At 58.8% G+C, this 19,912-nt stretch overlaps 2 protein-coding genes across 2 annotated transcripts in view; both read right to left on the bottom strand.

Moving 5' to 3' along the window:
• Positions 1 to 4,293, bottom strand: part of ASS1 (argininosuccinate synthase 1) — a 91,265-nt gene extending 86,972 nt beyond the window's left edge. Inside the window, exon 1 of the mRNA XM_019510672.1 lies at positions 4,239 to 4,293. The gene's annotated coding sequence lies outside the window, so the exon portion shown is untranslated. The remainder of the gene's footprint in view (positions 1 to 4,238) is intronic.
• Positions 4,294 to 8,698: 4,405 nt separating this feature from the next.
• HMCN2 (hemicentin 2) overlaps positions 8,699 to 19,912 on the bottom strand; it is a 121,404-nt gene continuing 110,190 nt past the window's right edge. Inside the window, exons 88-101 of the mRNA XM_019510296.1 lie at positions 19,038 to 19,119; positions 18,008 to 18,277; positions 16,388 to 16,537; positions 15,603 to 15,740; positions 14,451 to 14,572; positions 14,021 to 14,258; positions 13,723 to 13,785; positions 13,014 to 13,136; positions 12,774 to 12,908; positions 12,063 to 12,191; positions 11,489 to 11,806; positions 10,877 to 10,996; positions 10,151 to 10,277; positions 8,699 to 9,766 (exon numbers count right to left, since the gene is read on the bottom strand). Coding sequence (XP_019365841.1) covers positions 9,415 to 9,766; positions 10,151 to 10,277; positions 10,877 to 10,996; positions 11,489 to 11,806; positions 12,063 to 12,191; positions 12,774 to 12,908; positions 13,014 to 13,136; positions 13,723 to 13,785; positions 14,021 to 14,258; positions 14,451 to 14,572; positions 15,603 to 15,740; positions 16,388 to 16,537; positions 18,008 to 18,277; positions 19,038 to 19,119 — 2,367 coding nt within the window. The 3' untranslated portion in view covers positions 8,699 to 9,414. The remainder of the gene's footprint in view (positions 9,767 to 10,150; positions 10,278 to 10,876; positions 10,997 to 11,488; positions 11,807 to 12,062; positions 12,192 to 12,773; positions 12,909 to 13,013; positions 13,137 to 13,722; positions 13,786 to 14,020; positions 14,259 to 14,450; positions 14,573 to 15,602; positions 15,741 to 16,387; positions 16,538 to 18,007; positions 18,278 to 19,037; positions 19,120 to 19,912) is intronic.

Raw genomic sequence — 19,912 nt, 5'->3', positions numbered from 1 at the left:
CCCCAAGGCTAAAATAAACCCCCCCGTTCGAATCTCCCCGCCGGTCTGGGTATGCAACACTAGCATGGCAGGAAGTTCCCAACCCTGCAAGGCCCAGCAGTAGGGGACGAACTCATCTGAACCCAGAGCCACAGGGCTGGGAGAGACTGGCTCTCTCTGCCATGCTAGCTCGTGTCAGGATTGCCACTAAATAATCCTAGTTCTGCTGGGACTCACCTAGCCTCAGGTGAGCCAAGGGCACCGGTGTGTGAAGCAACCCTGGCCAGAGCCGCTCGCTGAACTGCATTCAGGCTCTTGGCACATCAGTCCCTTACTGGCCCCAGCTGCTCCCTGAATGGTCTCTTCAGGTCTGTGTCACCAGCGTCGCACCCCCGAGTTATCCAGGGGTGCAGCAGGGACCGGCGCAGCCTGCAGCGCTCCATCAGACCGGATGCTGAGGCCGCTGACCTTGGCACCAGTTAGATGCATTTCTGCGGCCCGTGGGCTGCAAGGAACAGGTGGGTACAGAACAGGGCAGGGAATCTGCATGATGAACAGACAGCTTCCCAGAGCCAGCATCTCCTGCGGGCTCCCACGCAGAGCCCTGGGGTGGGGTGTGGAGACCACAGGCACCAGTTAGGCAGGAAATTACCAACCCTCCCAGAGGACAGGGCAAGGAGGAAGCTCTGGAGGGCACAACTGCAGGCGCTTTCACTTCCCCCTGGAGCCGTGGGGCAAGGGCTGTGCTGGTGCAGGTTGGCAGAGCTCCAGTCCCTTCCAGGCAAATGGGACAATTTACGATCGCTCCCAATTTCACTCAGGCCTGGCGGTTAGCAAATGAGAAACAGGCAGATTGGACAATCTGATTACCAGCGCAGCCGAGGTCTGGCATCAGTCAGCTTCCCCGAACCTGTGCCTCGCCGTGCCCCAACCTTTGCTAGGCAAAGCATCCCCCAGCTCGGCCTGAAAGGGAGGGGGCTGACTGGCCTAGGGTGGAAACGCTCCCAGGGGCACAAAACGCATGATCTAGTGCTCTTTCGCCACTTTGTTGGCTCCGAAAACCCCAGCCAAAGGTGCTGAGTGGCATACCCTGGAACCTGTTTTATTGCATAATGATTGCTGGGTGTTGCGCCTTCCCCTTCACAGGCCGGGCATTTACAGGAAGATAGACTCACTGCATCAGGGGTGCCTAAGCGTTCGTGAGCCCTGGGACTTCTGTTTCTGGAAAGGCCCAGTGCTAATAACCCCCTCACTGCTCCCCGTATTTGGCTTCATGAAATATCCCCCTGACTCTTTCTTTAGGTGAATTTAGTGCTGGGGAGAGAGGTGCTTTGGAGAACAGTGCCATCCCCCCAGCCACAGCATGGGAGCAGGGACCGTGGGATTTTCCCATGGCATTTTTCCTCCATGCCCCATTCAGGGCTCAGCTTCTCTGCCAGGATGGCCAGCAAAGAGGGCCACTTAACACAAACCACAGTGGTTTTGGGGAGATGAGCACCTGTGTGATGAAAAGTGTTGCGAGGGCTGAGTTTCAAGCCTGTGGCTCTTGGGGAGGACACTTGATGTCAAGCATTTCAGTATGAGCACGGGCTGTGTACGGGACCTCTAAGCCCTGCACCATGCTGCAAACAGGGCACCTATATACCTTTTCACCCCAGGGGCACATGGCCATCTGGGGCTGGTACCAGCACCCAAGGACTGCTCCCTCATTTGTTCCCTGTGGCATAATGCCTCATTTTATCGGAGGACTGTTCTTCCAGGTGAATACTACAGTTTTTGCAACTGTGTCGTTGCAAGTGTGGCTGGCTAGGCCTAAGGAAAGGAGTGAGGCTCTGAGAGCTGGAGGGATAAAAATAAAAAAAAGAGTCCAAGGAAAGACCAGAGGGAACTGGAGTGGCACGATAAAGATGTTTTTTTTTGGAGCAGAGTCTGCCACGCTATTTTGGGCCATTGGCACTCTGATACCCTTCTTGTTAAAGAAGAAAACAACCCCCCACCCCTTCCTGCAACCCAACCAGAAAGAGCAGATCTTGGAGGTGGGGGTGCTACGAGTCACCAGGGAAGCCAGGGACTGAGAATAGCCTGGGTCTCAAAGCCAGAGACTTGCCCCTTGTGAAGCTAGGGCAGGGCTGGCTGCAGGGGGGTTATTGCAGGAGATGGAAACCGCATAAGGCTGCTTCTTAGCGCGTCTCAAGGCAAAGCTCCCCCCATGCCAGAAGCAGACAACCTGCCAAAGCAGAACTGGACTGAGACCTTGCAAATTTTATGTCGCACGTGCCACCGATCCACTAATTAAAACACACAAACACCAATTTGGGGCTATCTCTGGCACAGGTTCTGCATAGGAAACCGTGGATGACTGTGCCATTGTTAATAGCCTGGCTCCACCCCGTTGCCATTTCTCGGGGGAAACATGTTATAATAGCTCTGATCACTAAATAGCAGCGCCTGGTTCACTATATTATCACTAGTAACCCAAGCTGACACAGTCAGGGGCCCAGCTGAGTGATGACAGCTTTTGCTGAATGCAGAGGGAGGCTGAGCTGGAAACTTTACGGGACACGACCCATTAACAGGCCATCCACGGCTCTATGAAGCCAATTGTCCCAGCCGTGGTTCAAAGACCCAAAATCCCAGCTAGACAAATGCTGCTGAACAGGACATGTTGTAAGCCCCAGCCCTCTTCCTGGAAACATGGGTGGGGGGGGACTGAAGATGCCTTTTGAGACACTACGGAGAGCAAGGAACTTGTGAATTTTGCCCTTGCCCCCTGCGGAGAAAAGAGCTGTCAGAGGGCACGAAGGGCACACCGGGAGAGTTAGATGCTTCTCTCTAAGCCAAGGGTGGGCAAAATGCAGCCCACGGGCAGATGTGGCCCGCCAGGCCATTCAATTCGGCCCGCGGGGCCCCTACAAAATTTAGAACATTAATGTTTATGTGCCCGGGCTGCCCGTCATGCGGCCCTCGATGGCTTGCCAAAACTCAGTAAGCGGCCCTCTGCCCAAAATAATTGCTCCCCTGCTCAGGCACGGCGGGGAGAGGTGGAACTGGAAAGCCGGCGGTCTGACACTGTGTTTCTTCCCCTAGCCTGCGTGGTCGGTGAGGGACAGGAGGATGGTTCCCATGAACTGTCCTCGCTAACGGAGGGGAAGGGAGACACCGAGAGAGCTACAGGATTGTCTTCCCGGGGCTGGCTGCCAAAGCCCTCTGCCAGGCAGCGATCCCCAGCACTTTACCCCGGGGGCCGTGCCAAAGAGGCCGCAGCTCTCCAGGAAGGGAGAGGGTGTTTCCTAATTTGCCTGGAGCTGAAGTTCTGGGACATGAAATCAGAGCAAACACGCCGCGGCTGAAGGGCAGGGCTCGGGGCTTTCTCAGCGCGGCTGATTACGGTGTGGTAACTTCCCTGTGATTGCCGCCATCCCTTCTGCAGGAACTGCCAGTTCTTATAGCTTTTCTTTTCTTTTTTTTTTTGCCTTCAGGGAAATGCCAGAGCTGAAAAAACAATCAGCATGAAAAGACTTGCAACTCGGCGCGCAAGAGGAAGTCCTGCCCTGGAGCCAGTCAGCAAAGGGCACAGGCTAGGGCAAGCGGCACCGTCGGTTGTAATACCAACCCCCGGACTCAAGCCCCCCTCCGCACACAGCTGCCTGCAGAGCGCACAGAGGCTGGGTGCGATGGCAGACGGGCGCTTGGCATGCAGTGGCACCGGGGTGCTGGGGGAACAGGGCAATGGGAAATGGCACCGGGGAGGGAGGGAAGGGGGTGCTGGGGGAACAGGGCTAGGGGCAAGAGCAGCCTGCTGTTGGTGTAGCACTGCGGGCTCAGCCACGAACCCACGTCCCCACTGGACCAGGCACTACGCGAACCCAAGGAGCCCTGCCCCGAGGGGCTCACGGTCCATGCAGAAGTGGGGTTTGCTGCCACATCAGGACGCGCACGGGTTTACTCCGACCTGATTACACTGACGTAGACCTGTCTGCACTGGGGGGGAAGCCTCCCATCCAACCCAGCCCACGACAAAACCCCCCCATGGGTTTCCCTGGGGCTCGGATCCACCAGGGCGCAGGGATGCAGCCCCAGGCAGAGCAGCATAAGTCTCTGGGGCTGGGCACAGATTATTGCAGAGCAGAGACCCCCCCACACACCCTGCTGCACCCTCCCCTCCATGAATTTACCCTGAGGTCCCAGGCAAGCTGGGGCCCCACTGCCCCTGCACGAGGCCGGGGGGAGCTCTCTCCTTCGCTCCCAGCCGCACTCACCCAGGCAGGGCGATGTCTCCAGCTGCAGCTCTGCCACCTCCTCTCTGCTGGCATCAGCACCCCTGGCTATAAGCAGAGGCGGAGGTGGAGGCGGGGCCGGGCTGGAGCTGCCCTGTGGGCTGGCCCCACCGTGCAGGGACTGCCCTCTGCCAGCCCTGCAACAAGGAGCCTCTGCTTCCCCTGCCACACGCAGGCCGTCCCCTGCACTGCAGGGCAGAGAAACACCGGGCAGGGCTCCCACCCATGCAAGGCGAAGCCCAAGCCTGGCACAGCCCAGCAGCCAGAGGCAGGCTATGAAAATCAGCTCACACCAGCGGCCAGGAGCCTCGTCTCAGCCTGTTGCCTGGAGCTGCACACACTTGCCACCTGCCTGCACGCACCGCCTTGCACAGCAGAGTCCCGATAGCAACCCGGCTGCGGGCACTGCCCAGCCGTGGGATGCACCATGTACCAGGCAAGCACTACAGAGCACCCACCTGGGGCGGGGGGAGAAGGGGGTAGTTTCTTGCTCTTCCCGGGAAGTGCTGGCAAGCAGAATCCAACGCATCTGTGTACATGCGAACCTGTCGCTGCTCCCCAGAGGCTGGCACAGTCTTTTCTAACCTGAATGCATTGCTACTTGGCAGGGAAAATGCCAGCATCCTTCCGTGCTCATATCGCAAGCTTCCAGCACACAGTGACTCTCAACCAGGTGGCCATGGCACCCAGGGGTGCCTTGAGATCCTATCGAGGGGAGTCATGCAGTGGTAGCACTGTTCGGCGAGCAAGTATAATTCACAAGACAACCCCCGAGGTTTCATGCAGAAATTCATCATGTCAAAAAAAAAACCCACCCTGACCCGCTGCGGTCCTTCCGAGTTCTCTGCAACAGATAAAAAAGCTCTATTGTTTGTAGCCAAAAAACGACAGAAAAGGCATCGCTGGCATGCTCTGAGGGGCGCGTCAAGTCCAATGCGGTTGAGAACCACTGGGGCCTTACCACGCCTTTCCAAAGGGACTGGTATTCTCATCCCCGTGGCATTTGAAGTCTCAATTTTTGAATGTCCCTTCACATTGGGGGGACCCCAAATATAAGACGCTTGCAGGAGTAATTGCCAGAGATGCTCAACAACCCACCCCCAACACCCATGGCAGAGGTAGACAAAGGGTATTCTTCTAGAGGAAAAAAGGATGACACCCTTGGCCCGGCCTCCTCCCATACATAACTCAGGCTCCGCTCACACCCATGCTGAGCTGCAGAGCATGCAGGTCTGCGGAGGGTTGCAGACTGGACACATCCCCGTGCCTGCAGCACTTCCGGCAAGCTCCTTTCTCGAAGTGAGCAGGTGGCTGAAATTCATAAGTTTCTTGCTCTCTGGAGCATTTTGGCAGCTGGCCTTCATGAGACCCCGCCAATGTCTTCATAGACATGCAAGGCAACATAAGCCTGTGTGCTACCTCCAGAAGGGGCTTGCCAGCCCTGGGCCCACTCCCGGTTCACAGACCCCAGTGAACTGCACCTACCTTTGGAGACTGGCAGTTGCCTTCCGGCTCTTGAACGGTCCCGCTGGGCGAGGAAGTGTGCTGTCCTCTGGGGACTTGGCGTCGAGGGGCTTACCTCCCGGAGCAGACAGCAGCACCGGTCAAAGCTGAAAAGCCATTGCTAAGGACACCAGCAACTGCCTTGAAGAGGGGGCAAACCCTGATCAGCCCAAACCACACACAACCCTTCTCGGCTCTTCTCTGCACACAGGGGTGGGCAAGGGTGCAGCTAAGCCGACGCTTTCAAGCAGCGCTGCCCACAAAGTCCAGGATCGCTGCACGGGCTCCATCCTAACGAGCTGAAGAATGGGCTATCACAGTGCCAGGGTAACACTGTGCCAACACAGCACAGCGGTGTGTGCCCATTACTTTGCCACAATGTGAGTGGAGGGACCAAAATACTGAGGCTTAGTCTAATGCCACAGCCATGCCGGTCAGCGGTGTGGCAAGATCACACCCTCTGGCTCATACAGCAATCCCAGCACAAGACTTTCTGGGTGCAGCTGTGCTGGGGGATGACAACTGCTGCTGGCAGGGTTTGCTGTTAGGGGAAATAGTGGGGTGAAGCTGGCAGGAAAAGCCTTCTGCCAGGTCTCCTCGAGGGAGCTGCGTCCCCCGCCTTGCGGGAACAGTTGTGGGGGCAGCAGCCCTGTGACACAGGCTGGCTCTGAGCACAACACGGAGGCTTGGTGGGGGCTTCCAGGCCACATCAGACCCAGCATGGCAACTGGCTGTGGCAGTGCCATTGTCCACACAGTCTGGGTGGCGGGTGGGCAGTGGCGCCGATCCCCAGGGCTGCACAAGCTAATGCAACCGCGAGCGTCCAGGGAGACGGACTCTTCAGGCTGGATTCACTTCCCAAGCTCCTGTGTTTCCCACTTCCCCATGATCCGAGACATTGGAGACATTAGGAAACAAGACCTCTTCTGTGTAAATAAAGCAGGAAATCCCCAGTTAAATATTTAGCCTCCAAACTGTGTTAGGAATGTCCTTGTGATCCATTTACTCAACCCTCTTAGCCCAGTGTGGTGCAATAAAAGCTAGGAGCGGTGTGTGCCATCCATCTGTAGCTGAGGGATGGCACACAACCCATTCTGTTGTAGGAAAAGTTAGATGTGTCACTGAGGTCCCTGGCACATTGCAAACCACAGGTTGCCTTCACCCACACCTTAAATACAGCCACCTCCAGGGTGAAACATGGCAGCTCTCTCAAGCCAGCAGCACTCGGCCAACTAGCCACAGGGGGCAGAGCAATGAATGAGAGAAAGACCCTGTGCTAAAAATGATGGGGATGATGGTTCATCCTGACCCTGCTTCCCCAAAGCCGTCTGGCTGCGCAAGACTTGCAACCCAATTCACACCCCAGGGGTTTCAGCTGGGCGGTCTGCTTGTGGATAGATGGATCCAGCCGCTGGGAATAAAGGAGGCATCGGCAGCTGCAGTCATTCACTCCCATGGGTCCAGATAGAGCAAGATCAATCCTGCACTTTGCAAAGCCCCAGCAGGACAGACCCCTGGCTAGGGCCAGGGCCACATCATGTCCCCTTCTCCCTCCTGACCAGGGTGTTTGACCACAAAGAGCAAATCTCACCCACCCTGCAGAGCTGGGCCCTGGGCACGGAGGTAAGCCAGGGTCCCAGGTTGCAAAGGTCAGGGCCCCACGCTGGGGGACAAGAGCTCCACTGAGTTGCAGCTACATCAGCTCAAGCTGCCCGTCCCCCAGGGGCAGGAGCTGCCTGCGTGGTGGAGGGCTGCTGGCATTGGCACCACTGCACAACCCAGCTGCTTCTTCTCCATTGCTTTGCGGTTCAGAGGACCTCGCTCAGCCTTGCAGCCCAACCCCCTCTGCTCTGGTCCCTCTCTATCCACTTTGCATCAACCAAGGGGGGCACCTCATACACTGCCAGGAGCTCCCTCAGCCCCTGCCCCAGCAGCCATAGACAAGCAGGGAAGGAGAAACACCTTCCCAGTCTTCTCCCTCCCTCAGAGACCTGCGTGAGCCCTGTAGCCTGGCAGGGCCCTGGTCCCTTGCCTGGGTACCGAGCCTTCACACACTGCTGGGGGGAGTGCAGCAGCTCCCAAACCGACACGGGGTCCCGCACTGGGACAGAGACGCCCCTTGCAGCCGCTCTCTGAAGCCATCTAGGGGCCAAGGACTGAGAACCTGGGGGAGCAAATTGGCCACATCCTGCTCTAAGACCATGCAGCCCATGGAGGCTGCTTGGCGGAGAGAGTAGGGTGTCTTCCCGCTCCCCATCATGCTGCTCCACACTGGACACATCCCCACCCAGAACCAGACCAGCTGCAGGTTGTACTCACAAAACCAGCTTTATTTGGAACAAAACCAGCAATAAATACAGGTGCAGAGGAACCAGCTTAATTGTTTCTATGACTGTGACTAAGCACAATGGCACCGCACTTGGAACAGAGCAACACGAGTCCCAGAGCTCCCGCCCGGCCCTGCCCCTTCCCCCTGGTCCTTCAAACCTCACCTCCTACCCCACCACGGCTCAGCACAGCATGCCTCTAGTGATGGGACCTGTGCAGCACCAGGCTGGTTTGCAAACCCCAGTTCATTGTCAGGGATACCACTTGCATCTCAGAGATGTGCACCCCTGGGCGTTCGCGAGGCAGAATCTAGAGGACGGGGCGCTGTGCTGGGACTCGGTTTCAACTCCTGATGCTGCTTGTGGCCCGGGGAAGTTGCATCCATTTCTGCTCCTACCTTTGTAACACTCACTCTGGAGCTATGAGCCGTGGGTGTAAACCAAGGAGACCCAACAGCACACTCTTCCCTGGGTGAACTGGGGCTAATATGCTCCAGCTCAGGAGAGTGTGTTAATATCTGCATGGTCCAACAAGGCTTGAGGGATGAAGACGGCTTGCCAGATGACAATCCACAGGGGCAGGAAAGACCTACCCCATGCTAGGAGAGGCTCCTGAGCTCCGTGTAGTCCAAAGAGCCGAAACCCTAATCTAAGCAGGCTGTTGGCACCTCTGCCCAGATCCACCGTATCTGACCCTGACTGCAGCCAAGGCCTCGCAGGAGCCGCGTTTGGTTAGAGGCGGCACGTGACAACAGGCCCAGCAATAGCTGCCCTGTCGCAACAGCGATTGCCCCAGCACCTGATGTTTGCAGGAGGATCCCAGGCTGCAGCAAACCTTCGTCTCCCCTGCTCCCACCACAGCTCCCACTGCACTCACAACGGCACAGCGCAGCATCCCAGAGGCCCAGCACCCTGCCACGTCCCCGCGCTTGCTCCTCTGCTGCGTCAGCAGCTGATGCCCTGAGGAAAGTCCAGCTGACAGCAGATCAGGAGGCAGAGGTATCCAAAACAGCCCTGAGGCTGTCCCAAGGGGTCAGTGCAGTGAGCTGGTAGCAAGCCAAGGGACTGAGCCAGGAAGGAGAGGGACAGCAAGCAGATGCAGGCAGGTGAGAGTTTTACAGGGTCACGTGAAGCCTCTTGGAGGGCACCAAACTCAGGGCAGGGGATGGGGCACAGGGATCTGAAGCACAGACACAGCAAAGCGGAGCGGGCTTCCCAGACGGAGCAGGGCACCCCGTCGTGGAGACACGGTCAGGAACAGAGGCAGGAGAGAGCAAGGTCTGGCGGGGCTGGGTCTTTCCGCATACCTCCCCCAGCCCAGGCTGCTCTCAGTAGGGGTAGGGCGAGACCGAGATGAGGATGATGAAGACGCTGTGCACCTGCTGCTCGCCCGTGGCCTGCGCCTGCACCTTGAGGCGGTAGAGGCCGGGGGCATGGAGCGGGCGCAGCGTGGAGATGACGCCGCGGCCCCGCTCGGCCCGCACAGCGAAGGGGCTGCCTGGGTCCTGCTCCAGCACGTGGAAGAGGGTACGGTTGTGGGGCGCACCGCCTGGGGAGAGCGCAGCCAAGTGCACAATGTCATGGCCGGCCATGATGCCGAAGGGCAGCGGGAGGAGCTTGTACTGCAAGGCCGAGGGGCCCCCCAGGCCGCAGTCCCCCAGGCAGCGACGGAGGCACACTCTGCATAAAAAGGGGCATGTGTCAGCATGGGGGTCCATGCACAGGCCTCCTGGGTCCCAACCCTGCCATAGGCTGAGCCTGTGTGCCTCAGTTTCCCCACGAGGCACCAAGGAGGTTTGCTGCTGCAGGGCCCTGCACACCTGGTGCTGTGACCGCTCAAAGCACTGGGTATTGGGGATGTGCTAAAAAGACAAGTGCCAGTCTGCTCCCATCACCCTGGAGCCAGGGATCCAACCCCTCGTAGGGAAACTGAGCCCCCAGCTCTGGGGCCTCCATCCATCCAGGAGAGAGGGAGCAGCTGCTCTGCTCGGGGCTGGTCCCTGCGGAGCGTCAGTTCTTCTTCCCACCCCTCTCACACTGCTGTACCCCAGCCCCGCTCCTTACCCCGGACTGGTGCCTCTCCAGTAGCCGGCAGGGCAGGGCGTGTGCACGCACTGGGAGCCTCCACGCGTATTAAAGCACAGCTGGGCCGGACCGCACTGTGTCCTCCCATCTGCACATTCATCTATGTCTGCAGAGGGAGAGGAGACAGCGGCTGAACAGGGACCACCCTGAGGGGGACCCTCCACAGCTCTGCTCCGCTCACTACCCGCCGCCCAGTCCTCAGCAGGTCTGGACGCCTTCAGGCTCTATGCAACCTCTCTCCTCTGCCAGCCCCTGGCTGTAAGTCCAGAGGGAGTTGCAGGATGAGGTGGAAAGAGTGCAACGGGCTGCTTCCAAGTCCTGCCAGGGACATGGGGACTGCACGGCAGCTCATCAGCAGCCGTAGCTCAGCAATGCTGTCTAGTGGCCTGAGCACGGGGGTAGAAGCCCTAGAGATCCCGCGTCCCGCAGCGTGTCCCCTGGGGAAGCCCTGTCCCTGCCTGCTCAGTGACCCATCCAAGCACAGCACGGTGAGGCTCCAGACTTCAATGAGTCAAATCCTCCCCCCTGGGAGAAGGGACCTGCCAGCACTCTGGGAGGCCCTGCGGTCGGCTGGCTGTAGCCCCTGGCAGAGAGCAGTGGAAGGGTATGGCAACCAAGGTTTACCAAGGGACAAGGCTAAGACGGATCTGTTTTCAATGGCAAGCACACAGACAGCCCCCGAGCAGTGCCTGGCCCCACACTGACCTTGGCAGGTCTTCCCGTTAGGCAGCAGGCGGTAGCCAGGAGGGCACAGGCACCGGTAGCTGCCCTCGGTGTTTTTGCATTCGTGCTGGCACAGATTCTGGACCTGGCACTCATCAAGATCTATGAGATATCAGGGAAGAAAGCAGGCAGGCATCTGAGCAGGGCATGTTTTGCAACCTGCTGCCATGTGTGCACACAGCAGTGTCGCCCCTCAGGCCACCCACAGACAGCCAGGCACAGCTTAAAGCCTGGAGAAGACTCCCAGCTCCCTTCAGGCTTCCTTGTGGGGGTTTCTCAAGGCTTGGGCACCCGACAGGGCGCCAAGGCTTCCACCCTGGTGCTTCTAACTCTGTAGGCGAGATGCAGAAAGGAGGATTGGGGAAAAGGGAGCAGGAGAGAGGGGGCAGACTGCTGCGTGTGGGGCACTCTGGAGCCCAGAGCCCTGCTGTTCCCTGTCATCTCAGTCTCTGCCAAGCCTCACTCACGGGCATTAACATCTGGTGCAGCACGGACCCCCGTCCCAGTCACAGAGTGCCCAGCAGCCAGGGCAGGTGCCAGCCTGCACCCCACCCATGCACCCCACTGGAGCACCCAGGGGCAACACAGCCTCACCAATGCATGCGCCGCTCCGCCTGGTGAATCCCGGTGGGCACTGGGCTCGGCTGCTGCGGCTGAGGATGTTCCCAGCCGGGCTGAAGGAGAACCAGGTGTAATAGGACCTGCCATGCGAGGGGTTGGGCAGTCTGAGCCACTGCAGATGGGCCCCTCGGTGGGCATCGGTCACATTGCCCTCGGCCGTCTCCAGTGCGGCACAAGACCTGCCATCCCTGAGTAAGGCCTTCCCTGGTGGGCACAGGCACTTGTAGCTGCCCTGGAGATTGTGGCACTGGAAAGCACAAGGTGAAGGCACGTGCAGGCATTCATTTATGTCTGAGGGGGAGAGAAGTCACTGTGAGGATGAGAAGCCAGCTCCCCACGTGTCCACAGGTCCTTTCATCCCATGTGTGATCTGCTGTTCCTTCACCCCCGCCCCTCACAGGGTAAGGGAAGGGATGAGCCCAAAGCCAGAGAGCAAGTTAGGGTCACAGCCCCTGCGACCATCCGTCTCCCCCTGCCTCCAGCCCAGTCTCTCAGCACATGCTGCCATCCCTGCTTTGGCCAGTCCAGAATTGAGTCTCTCTCTCACCCAGGCAGGGGCGGCCGGTGCCCTGGGACTGGTAGCCCCGGGGGCATGCGCAGTGGTAGCCACCGACAGTGTTCTCGCAGAGCTGGTTGTAGCGGCAGGCATGGGACCCCTCCATGCATTCATTGACATCTGCGGGCAGGAGGGGAGCACAGTCACAATGCCGAGTGCCCGGGACAATGGCCAAACCCAGGGGGTCATGGACCCCTTCCCACTGCTGCCCGCCTCCCAGGACTTCCTGCTGCCCAGTCCCAGGCTCCACACAGATGAAAGGACCTATCTGACCCTGAAGCCAACTGGAATCTTTCTCTGAATTGGGCTCAGTGAAGACAGTCAATGCCCAGGACCCGGGGACTGGATGACCCCCAGGGCTGGGGATGGTACATGGAGTTTGCACCCATAGGTCAGCGGTGGGGAAAGCCAGCATCGCCGTGCCAAGGCTGGCCTAAAACAGCTCTGTGTCTCAGGAGCACCAGGTCACTGAGCCCCTAGCAGTGAGGAGCCCTTCTTGCCAGCTCAGCGGCCTGGCATCCTTTGCCCTCTTCCAGCAGTTGCCAGGGCTGTGGCCCATGGTGCGAGCCATTGGGGAGCTGCTGCTCCTGCTTCTGGCCTCATTCTTGACAGCAGAGAGCTCTGCAGCAGGGCTGCCAACCCACCGCCTGCAGAGCCCAGCCTCCCTGCCCCAATGTGAGCCTCTGCAGGAAGCTGCATTACCTTCACAGCCGGCTCCATCCAGGCCCGGGCGGAAACCAGCCCCACAGCGCAGTAGGCAGCGGTATGACCCCACCAGGTTCACGCACCGCTGGCCCAGGTGGCAGGCGTGGGTGCCCTGCATGCACTCGTCCACATCTGGGGACAGAGCACAGCGTGAGCATGGCCCTACACCCTTCCCGTGCAGAGGGGCTCCTTGCTGGGGCTGAGTCTTGCCCAGCAGTCCAGGGAGGCCCTGCTTACCTCTGCACTTCCTGCGGTCCAGCGCCAGGGTGTAGCCACCGGGGCAGGAGCAGGAGAAGCTGCCCACAGAGTTGTGGCAGGTGTGTGAACACGGGCGCCTGGGGGCAGCGCACTCGTTCTGATCTGGGGAGGGGAAAGGGGGTCACCAGCCCTTACCCAAGCATGCAGGAGGGCAGGCACTCCTGTGCAAGCTACGTTCCCCTCTGAGCCCCCCCAGCACACAGCCAGGTGAAGCCAGGCTGCCCCAAGGGAACAGGCAGCTTGGCAGGTCTGCTGAGCTGCTGATGATGCCCAGGCAGGGGCTGCGGAGACTGCAGGAGCCAAGGAGCCGGCTCAGCTGCTGGAGATCTGGGATGCGCAGGGCAGCCAGAATCCATAGCTGCATTCATCAACTTCAGCCTCACCCCTCCCAGAGGAGCAGCATGCCTGTCTACCCCAGTGTCCTCCTGCCCACCATCCTCCACGCCCCAAGGGAGGCTGCTCGTGGAAGCTGGCCAATTGCCCCGAGTGCCACGTGGGGGGTGCGGTATGTCACGGACGGGCTTAGAACTGCTCATCCTCCTGCATCCAGGTTACAGGGGCCCTACAAGGAGCAGGGAGCACGTGTGCAGGGCAGATAGGACTGAGGACAGCCCCAGCCCCGAGTGGGCCCGGAGAATGAGCACGGGTCTGCGCAGAGTCTGGTCCAGCCCCACAGGTGGACTCTTACCTAGGCAGTAACGCTGCTGGGGGTCTTTGGTGAAACCCTGGGGACACTGGTCTCCATTCGCCCCTGGAAGACAAATAGAGGAGCTGCAGGATGCCCTGTCAGCACCTCAGTGAAGCAGGGCTCGTGGGCTGCAACTACCCCAGCAGTGTCACCCCACTCCCATGCAGGCCAGCCTCTGTCTCAGAGACACCCCTTGCACCCCACGGGCCCCCGGGCAGATCAGAGAAGCTCGGGGGAAACAAGGCTCCATTTCCCTTGCACTGGAAGGGGACAGGGCCGAACTCTGCTGCCCTGGTACCTGTGTGGAGGGAGGTGCCGAGCTGGAAGCGGAGCTCCTCGGAGGCTGGGTCAAAGGAGGCCTCCACGGACCGGGCCCGGACGTGCTGCACTAGGGTGGGCTGGAGGCCCAGCGTGGGGTCGTACTCAATGGTGTGGTTGCAGCGGGCACGCACCCTGCGCCCATCCTGCAGGAAGCTCTGCACGGAGCCCGCATATAGCTTCCCGGCCCCCATCTGCACGTAGTGCTCACTGAAAGCCTGGGAGCCGAGAAGGCAAAACGGGGCAGGTCAGGGACCGAACCCACTGAGGCGGTGGCAGGCTCTGCCTGGGAGATGGGTCCCATGAGCTGGCACTGCAGAGAGAGCCTGGGGAATGCCCTGCTCGAGGGAGCCGGTGCCAGAGCAGAGTGGCAGCGGGGCTGCCAGTCCCCACCGGGACCCGATACCAACCTGCAGCAGCACGGTGGCACCGGCGATGCTCTCGGGCACAAACCCATTGACCACAACATCGAGCAGCAGCTCCCTGCCTGCCTCCAGGCCTCGGGCGATGTGTGTGATGTGCAGGAGCTCCCCTGCAGCGAAAGGTGCCAGCAATGAGGGCTCAACCCAGCCCCAGGCAATGCTTGTGCAGCCAACATAGGGCTCAGCACCAAGTGCCCAGAGGACCAGCAGCAATCTCAGGGCTTGATCCCACACACTCAAACCCAGGCTAGGGAATTGCCCCTCAGCACATGACTGCCCTCATGCCACCTAGCACTACGCAGGACACAGCTCCCCCAGCACCGGCGCTGCACAACGTGCTGGACACAGGCATCCTTGGTCAGATAAAACCAACCGCAGCCACTTTGCCTGGCTGGGACCCACATCAATGGCTCCTTGAGAGTCGACCCCCACCCCCCAGCTCTCCATCTCCCCATGGCCTGGAGGTCCAGCAAAGCCAGCACCCTGCATAGAAGTCGATGGGAAGTGTCAGGTGACAGGACCAAACCCCCCATGTCACAGGGTTTTGATGCCAAGCCAATGCCCCAAATGAGACATGGGTCACCCAGGATGGGAGGCAGCCACAGCCCGCAGGGGACTTGTCATGCACTGTGGTGGGGAGGGCTAGCACACAACAGCCCCGGGGCCCAGGGATGCTGCTGTGGGGCCTGGCTTTGCTGTGACCATTTGACAATCACCACCAGTTCCTGAGCTGCCCCCAGCCGTATCCTGCTTGGCAAGGGACTGGCTACAGCACTGGACCAGGATGCTGTGGACACAGCTCTGCCCCTATCCTGCCTTGGGCAGGCACTGCACCCCTCTGTGCTGGGACATGGGGCTGAGGACAGTGACCTCCAGCAGAAAGTGCTGAGAGATGGAAAGCACGAGGCTTTGACTGCTGTAATCTGAGCTCCCTGACTGAGACAGCAGCAGTACAGGGATCCCTGGCCTGAGCTGTAGGGTAGGGATGGCTGAGAACAGCCCTGGAGAACAGCTTGACCCATGTTACCCAGCCTCAAGGCAGCCTCTTTACCAGTGAAGCCCTGGGCGCAGGTCCCCTGGAGACCGCTACTTCCCTCCCTGGGGTCTCATTCAAGGTACCTCAAGGATGTCAGCCCTCACCTGTAGCAAATTCCATCTGCGACTCCTGCTTGAAGATGCCTCTGGTCAGTGAGAAACCATTCACTGTGTTGCCGCTCTGATGCGCAAAGGACCAGTAGATGGGAGCGATGACAGCGACCAAGACCCTCATCAGTGGCCCTGGGGGTAAGGCAGGGAGAGTCAGGCCTGGGGCAGGTGCAGGCTGCTAACCCAGGGCTGGAGGGATAGTAGCAGGGTCTGATTCTTCAAGGGACAAATTCACACAGCACTTGTCCTGAGGCAAGAGGCCTCTCCGCACTGGGTCCTTCTCCATCCCCCTGCCCCGGTCAGTCAGAGCCCAGAGCCTTTCCCTGAGCCTCGACTGGAAAGAGCTTCCTCCTTCTCTGCTGCTGAGAAAGGCCCCACTGGGGCACTTTACCAACAAATGCCCGGGTGCATAATCCATATTCAGCTAACAAAGGTCCTACACACTTAACCAGCATGCAGAGTGAAAGGCTGTTTCACCAGGAGACAAAACCTGGGCCCAGTGTCATGTTATGCAGCTAGGCAAATTATGCACACTTCCTTGCAGAATTATTTCCTTGTAACTAAGATGCTGCCCTGCCTTCAGACGAACAGGGCTACCCACCCCTCTCCGACACATTAAGTGGAGTACCCTGTGCTGTCAACGCACTGCTCAGTGGGCACATCTGCCCACGGTTGACAATTATGTTGAATTGCTGACCATTCAATTTGCATGTAGGAAATGCCACAGGGGACCTTCTGCCCATGCATACCATACCCTTGGTGACATTGTCCCCACGTACCAACTGCTGGCGGGATATTCCAGATGCTGCTGCGCACGGTGGTGATGCCCGAGCGGAGCTCCTCTGTCACGCTGCTGTTCAGAGAGGCGATGCCAAATTCCTTGTTGTTAATAATGCCAATCAGACTGCCCCGGACCTGGAGGGGCTCTCCTGCAGGGGAGGGGTGGGGAATGAGTCACAGGACTGACACAACCTCCTGGACACTGTAGGACATGAGCAGGTGGGCAAAGGGCTACCAAGTGGGCATGAAGCTGGGAGGGATGGATTCCTATCCGCATCCCCCACTGCTCCAGAGCCTCACAAGTTCCCATCCAGGGAAAACTCCCTTTCTGGAGGCACCAGGGACCTGGGTCTGCTCAGCAGCACCATGCATAGGGACAGCTCAAGCTCACTGCACAGTGTGCCAAGCCCTGGCCCAGACTTGCCACTGCTGAAACAGGGACGAGTCATTCCTTTGGGCAGCTTCTTCACTCCGTGTCACTCCACCGTTGCCCCCACAAGTGGCTGCACATGGATCCACATTTGCATGCACGCACGCACGCACCCAAACACAACTACATGCATTCAAGCAGCAGGCAAAGCCACATGCCCAGGCTCACCCAGAGCCTCATTCATGCTGCAGGCAATCTGCTTTTCCTGCTCTGCACAAGCTCAGCTCTGGCCTGTGCTCCCGTGCTGTACTGGTTCATCCTGCCAAGGGCCTGGCAGACTAGAAACCCAGTGCCAGAGCCCCTATTACTGCTAACTCAAGGAGACATGCTGGGCGCTCCAGCGCACTTCCTCTGGTTAACAGCCTGCCTGGCAGCTGGCGCTGCAATCTGTTTGCAGAGGAAAAGCAGAAGAGGATGTGCTTTTGCCTGTGGAGACATGAATCAGAGACTGGGGAGATCTGGGAAATGTCAGTGGAAAAGTACAGCCTGTGGCAGGCTGCACCTTGAAGGCAGATGCCATGCCTGGCACAAAGGTCTTGAAGAAAGTAAAAGAGCCCCTCAGCTCCACCCCATGGCCACTCATCCCGAAAAGGAGAAGACTAATGGGAGAGGCAATGGCAGATAACATAGCAGCCTCACCTCCCAGAGCCAGTCCACACTCCCGGGAAAGGGGAGCCTTTGGAAGAGTTTCACAGAGAAACAGGTGTCAGTCAGCACGAGATAGCGCAGCATTGCAGGTGCTACAGTAGGGGCAGCTGAGCCAAGCAGAGGCTGATAGGAGCGAGCAGGACAGCTGCTGTCACACCAGACAGGGGACATAGGCAAAAGGCAGGTGCCACAGCAGCTCCACTCAGCCGTGCACCTCAGGCACACCCTGACAGGGTGGTGGAAGCAGGACTGAGCACCACATAGGCAGGGGAGGAGGGAGCAATCAGGCAGGCAGTGCAGCCATGTCTTTGCAAGGGAAAGTGGGAAGTTCCCAGACTCTAATGCATTCGGCAGCAGCTACTGCTGCGCTCCAGCAACCAGCCTCCACGGACCGCAGCTCTGGGTTAAGAAACAGTGAATTCACACAACAGATGCAGGTCTGGGTCATTGGCCACCACGGGCCACGGATCTGCTCAGCCACGGAGGGCAGGAGGACCACCACCTTAGCCCGCACTGCAAGCGCAGGCCCTGGGGCACGTACCTTGCACAGTCAGGACCGCCTGGGCGACGGAGGTTCCCAGGAGGTTGCGAGCAACACACTCGTACTGCCCCGCGTCAGCCTCCTCCACGGCACTGAGCAGCAGCGTGGAGTTGGGCAGGACCTGGACGCGGTGGTTCTCCAGCAAGGGCTCCCCATCCCGGGTCCACTCCACCATAGGGGTTGGCTCCCCAGTCGCCTGGCAGTGCAGCAGCACCCTCTCGCCCACACTCGCCACCGCATCCTGAGGTTCGGCACTGAACACGGGGAGGCCTAGAGCAGAAGACACAAGGTCACAGCAGCCCCCGGCAGGTGGCAATGGCCACATGTTCTCAGTGGGAGTTAGGCCACAATGGCACTTCTGTGACCAGCTGCAGACAGCCCCAAAATGCAGGACTGTCTGGACTGGGGGGGTATTGAGCAGATCCACCCATAACCTATTTTTGGGAGGTTTTCATTAGACACCGGGGTCCCCACCCCAGGCAGACCCAGACACAGGCATGGGCAAACTGGATGGCTACCCGGGGCCTGGACAGAAAATGAAAAAAAAAAATACAATTGCAAAAAAAATGTTAATATTGTGCATATACAGGACTGGCACTGTTATCAATTGAGAACAAACTACAGGCATTGATACCACAGCTGTAATAACGACTTTTGCAACAAAAACATCATCTCTGGCAAAGGGGAGCCCCAATACTAAAAGTTTGCCTGGGGCCACCAGGACTCTAGGTACGGCACTGCCCCCAGGATCCAACTCTGACTCACCCGAAACTCCTACCTATTCCCAATAGATGTTTGATCCTGGTGGCCAGGGGCATTTCAGAGATGACACCTTTCTCCCCAGCCGAGGGCTGTGGAGCAGCACAACATCACTGGCACTTTTGCTTGCTGACAACAAGCCAACTATTTCCCCAACAAAGAGACACTGCCCACCTGAGGCTGGCCTGATACGTGCTGGGTGGGAAAGCATTTAGCATGAGACTAAAATCCCAGCCCTGCCCCAGGAGAGGCAAAGCGGGCAGGCACTCACTCTGCAAGGCGAGGGTAACCACCTTCTCCACGGCGCCCACTTCGTTCTCCGCCACACACGTGTAGTGCCCCGCATCGTCGCTCTGGGCAGGGAGCAGGGGAAAAGCAGGTGCATTAAAATAGCTGTCTACACCCTGCCCAAGACAGGTCATACTGGTGACTCCCCACCTTCTTGGATGTACAACAGCAACCAGCATGGTGCTGACATACAACAGTCCTTCCAGCCAAGGTGGGGCATATCTAGGTGGGATCTAGAGAGTTTAGATTATGGATGGTACACGATGGTTTGGATAGGGCTGCTCCTGCCTCAGACAGGGAGCTGGACTAGATGTGACCTCTGAAGGGTCCCTCCAGCCTGACACCTCTATTATTTTCTATGATTTGATGAGCTGTGGTTTCCCTCCAGGCTGTCCCTTGAGTTAGGAAAGCAATGTGCCATCTTTATCTTTGCCACAAGCCCTTTGGCATAGAGAAGGGGGATGCTCCAAGCGGGGATACAGGGTCATGAATGCCTTTCATCTCTATCAGGACACCCAGCAGCAAAGGGAACGTCAGCCCCTAGGAAACAGAGGTCCGAGCCCCTGCTGAAGGAGTCGGTGCCAGCCAGGAGGTAAGAGACTCAGTCGCATGTTAATTTGTGGGTGAAGACAGCCGAGACCCCTGCCTGCCTTCCCGGCCAACAGAGATCTCTGCAGCCCAGGCTAAGCCTGCTTGCTGCAATCATATGGTCTCCTCAGCTATGTAGGATGATGCGGGATTGCTCTGATGCTGTCTCCAGGCAAGTCCAACCACAGGGACAGAGGGAAGGATCTTATCACTGGATCTTACTACCCCCTTCTCTCGCAGACCCCCTTCCTCCTCCCCAAGCTCTCCTCC

Source organism: Gavialis gangeticus, unplaced genomic scaffold (assembly GCF_001723915.1).
Source record: "Gavialis gangeticus isolate Ggan-Ray unplaced genomic scaffold, GavGan_comp1, whole genome shotgun sequence".
Lineage (NCBI taxonomy): Eukaryota > Metazoa > Chordata > Crocodylia > Gavialidae > Gavialis > Gavialis gangeticus.
Note: the sequence above shows the minus strand (reverse complement) of the source record. Positions and strands in the feature narration are given on the sequence as shown.